The 2500-nt window shown below is 46.3% G+C and overlaps 1 protein-coding gene across 1 annotated transcript in view; it reads right to left on the reverse strand.

Annotated features, from left to right (window-relative positions):
• Positions 1 to 2500, reverse strand: part of sh3kbp1 (SH3-domain kinase binding protein 1) — a gene marked incomplete at both ends in the record, with an annotated part of 33427 nt that overhangs the window by 7820 nt on the left and 23107 nt on the right. The window contains one exon of the mRNA XM_080547276.1: positions 45 to 108. Within this exon, the coding sequence (XP_080403402.1) occupies positions 45 to 108 (64 nt within the window). The remainder of the gene's footprint in view (positions 1 to 44; positions 109 to 2500) is intronic.

Here is a 2500-nt window from a genome sequence, read left to right on the forward strand (position 1 = left end):
TGTATCGCTTCTGCTAAATGCCAAAAATGTACAAATGTTCTCACCTTTGACCTTGTTGTCAGGCTCGGCCTTCATGGTTTCCTGGACAACGGAGGCTGTTTTCCTCACCTAAACACACACACAACACAACTGTTACATCACACTGTACACACAGCAGTAACACACACACACACACACACAGACACACACACACACACACACACACAACACAACTGTATACATCACACTGTACACACAGCAGTAAACATCACCAATCAATCATACAATCTTACTGTATGTGTGTGTGTGTGTGTGTGTGTGTGTGTGTGTGTGTGTGTGTGTGTGTGTGTGTGTGTGTGTGTAGGGAGTTAAAAGTATCTGCACTGCTTTCTGCCCGGATGCCTACACTACCAGGGTGGCTCTGCCACAGGAAACACACACACACACACACAAACACACACACACACACACACACACATACCTACACACACACACACATACCTACACACACACACACGCACACACACATACACACATACCTACACACACGCAGACACACACCCACACACACCCATCCACACACACACACACACACACACACCCACACACACACCCATCCACACACACACACACACACACACACACACACCACAAGCACAGACAGAGCTCAGTCTGTCTCAAACACACACCGCTCTGTTCAGTTCAAGAAAAACACATCAGCCCTCCCCACCCTCTCTCACAGTACTCTCTCTCCCTCTCTGCCCCTCTCCTCACCCCCTCCCTCCCTCCCTCCCTCCATCATCATCCCTCTCTCTTTCCCTCTTTCTCTCCGTAATGAGAGCCATGTGGGGCTACAAACATCGACATGTCGTTAACGCAGCGTCACAAAGACAGCTGGATCCTGCCTGATGCCTCAAGGGACTCCAACTTCCCCTAACACCCCCCCCACCCCTGTCCCCCCCCCACCCCCCACCCCCACCCCCATACTCCAGAGGCCAGACATTTACATACAACGTTACTGCAAATTGCTTTGTGTGTTCTGTCTTCAAGGTGCCTTTTACAGTTCGTATCGTGAGGTAATTCTGTTGTCAGTCGCTCATCTGGTTTAGTCAAGGTTTAACAAACGGGAGGTTTTCTCCCAAAAGGAGAATCACGACACGCTCAGAAGACATCGTATCATTTCACGCCGGCCATGTTTTAGCACCTAGCATGTTAGCGATCGTGGCTAAGTCCACAATTCTCTCTTCCCTAAAGCTACACCATGGAATTTACAACCCTGAATACTTCAGTATTCTGATGACTCTGATGATTAAGACTCTGATGATTAAGACTCTGATGATTAAGTTACTTCTCCTTCTCAACCTCGACACTCGTTCATTTCATGCTTGTTTATAAAGCTCTCACTGGCACAGCACCAGGATATCTGAAAGACCTTTTGCTAGCATATCAGCCCAATAGAGCTCTCAGGTCTTCTGCTAGCATATCAGCCCAATAGAGCTCTCAGGTCTTCTGACGCTGGTTTTCTCTGTGTACCACATGGACAAAAGAAGAGATTTGGTGAGGCTGCATTCTCATTTTAGGCACCCAGATTGTGGAATGCACTGTCAGTTTTAGGGATGCAACCTCAGCAAATATGTTTGGAAGTCAAGACTAAAAACCCATCTTTTTAATATTGCCTTTAAATGACTAAATAATTAAATGATGATTATATAATGATTGGAGCACTTTGAGCTGCAACGTTTGCAGGAAAAGCGCTATACAAATAAAAAGTGATTATTATTATTATTATTATTATTATTATTATTATTATTAGAGTTAATTAGAGTTAAGCAATGGCTAGTGTGGAGTTTCCACTTCACTTCATTACATTTCAGACATTTCTTTGGAATACACTGAGGACACACGTCTGGGTTAAAGGGTTAGAGAACAGGACCACCACCCCCCCACACAGCCTCAGCACCTACAGTGAGACACACAGCTGTGTTAGCCCCCCCACACAGCCTAGGCACCTACAGAGAGACACACAGCTGTGTTAGCCACCCACACAGCCTAGGCACCTACAGAGAGACACACAGCTGTGTTAACCCCCCCACACAGCCTCAGCAGAGAGACACACAGCTGTGTTAGTCCCCCCCCGGGGTTTCGTTAGACGACAACACTACCAGTAAACCCTCGTTACAGCCGGGACCCTCTCAGCGGGACAGGCTGCCAAACATCCTTCTACACACACACACACACACACACAGACACAGACACAACACAGACACAACACAGAAACAACAACACAAAAACCCCAAAACATTTTAGTCGACTAAAAACTCGACTAAAATGTTTTGGGGGTTTTGTGGACTGAGACTGCACTGGAATGTTTTCAGTTTTCATCAACTGGAACTGGACTGGAACTAAGAAAAATTGAGGTGACTTGGTGTGACTAGAACTGGTGTGCATCTTCATCTAAACACCAAAGACTAAGTGACTAAAAAGCCTGACAAAATTAACACTACCACACACCCACACACAC

Source organism: Nansenia antarctica (assembly GCF_963989245.1).
Source record: "Nansenia antarctica genome assembly, chromosome: 17".
Classification (NCBI taxonomy): domain Eukaryota; kingdom Metazoa; phylum Chordata; class Actinopteri; order Argentiniformes; family Microstomatidae; genus Nansenia; species Nansenia antarctica.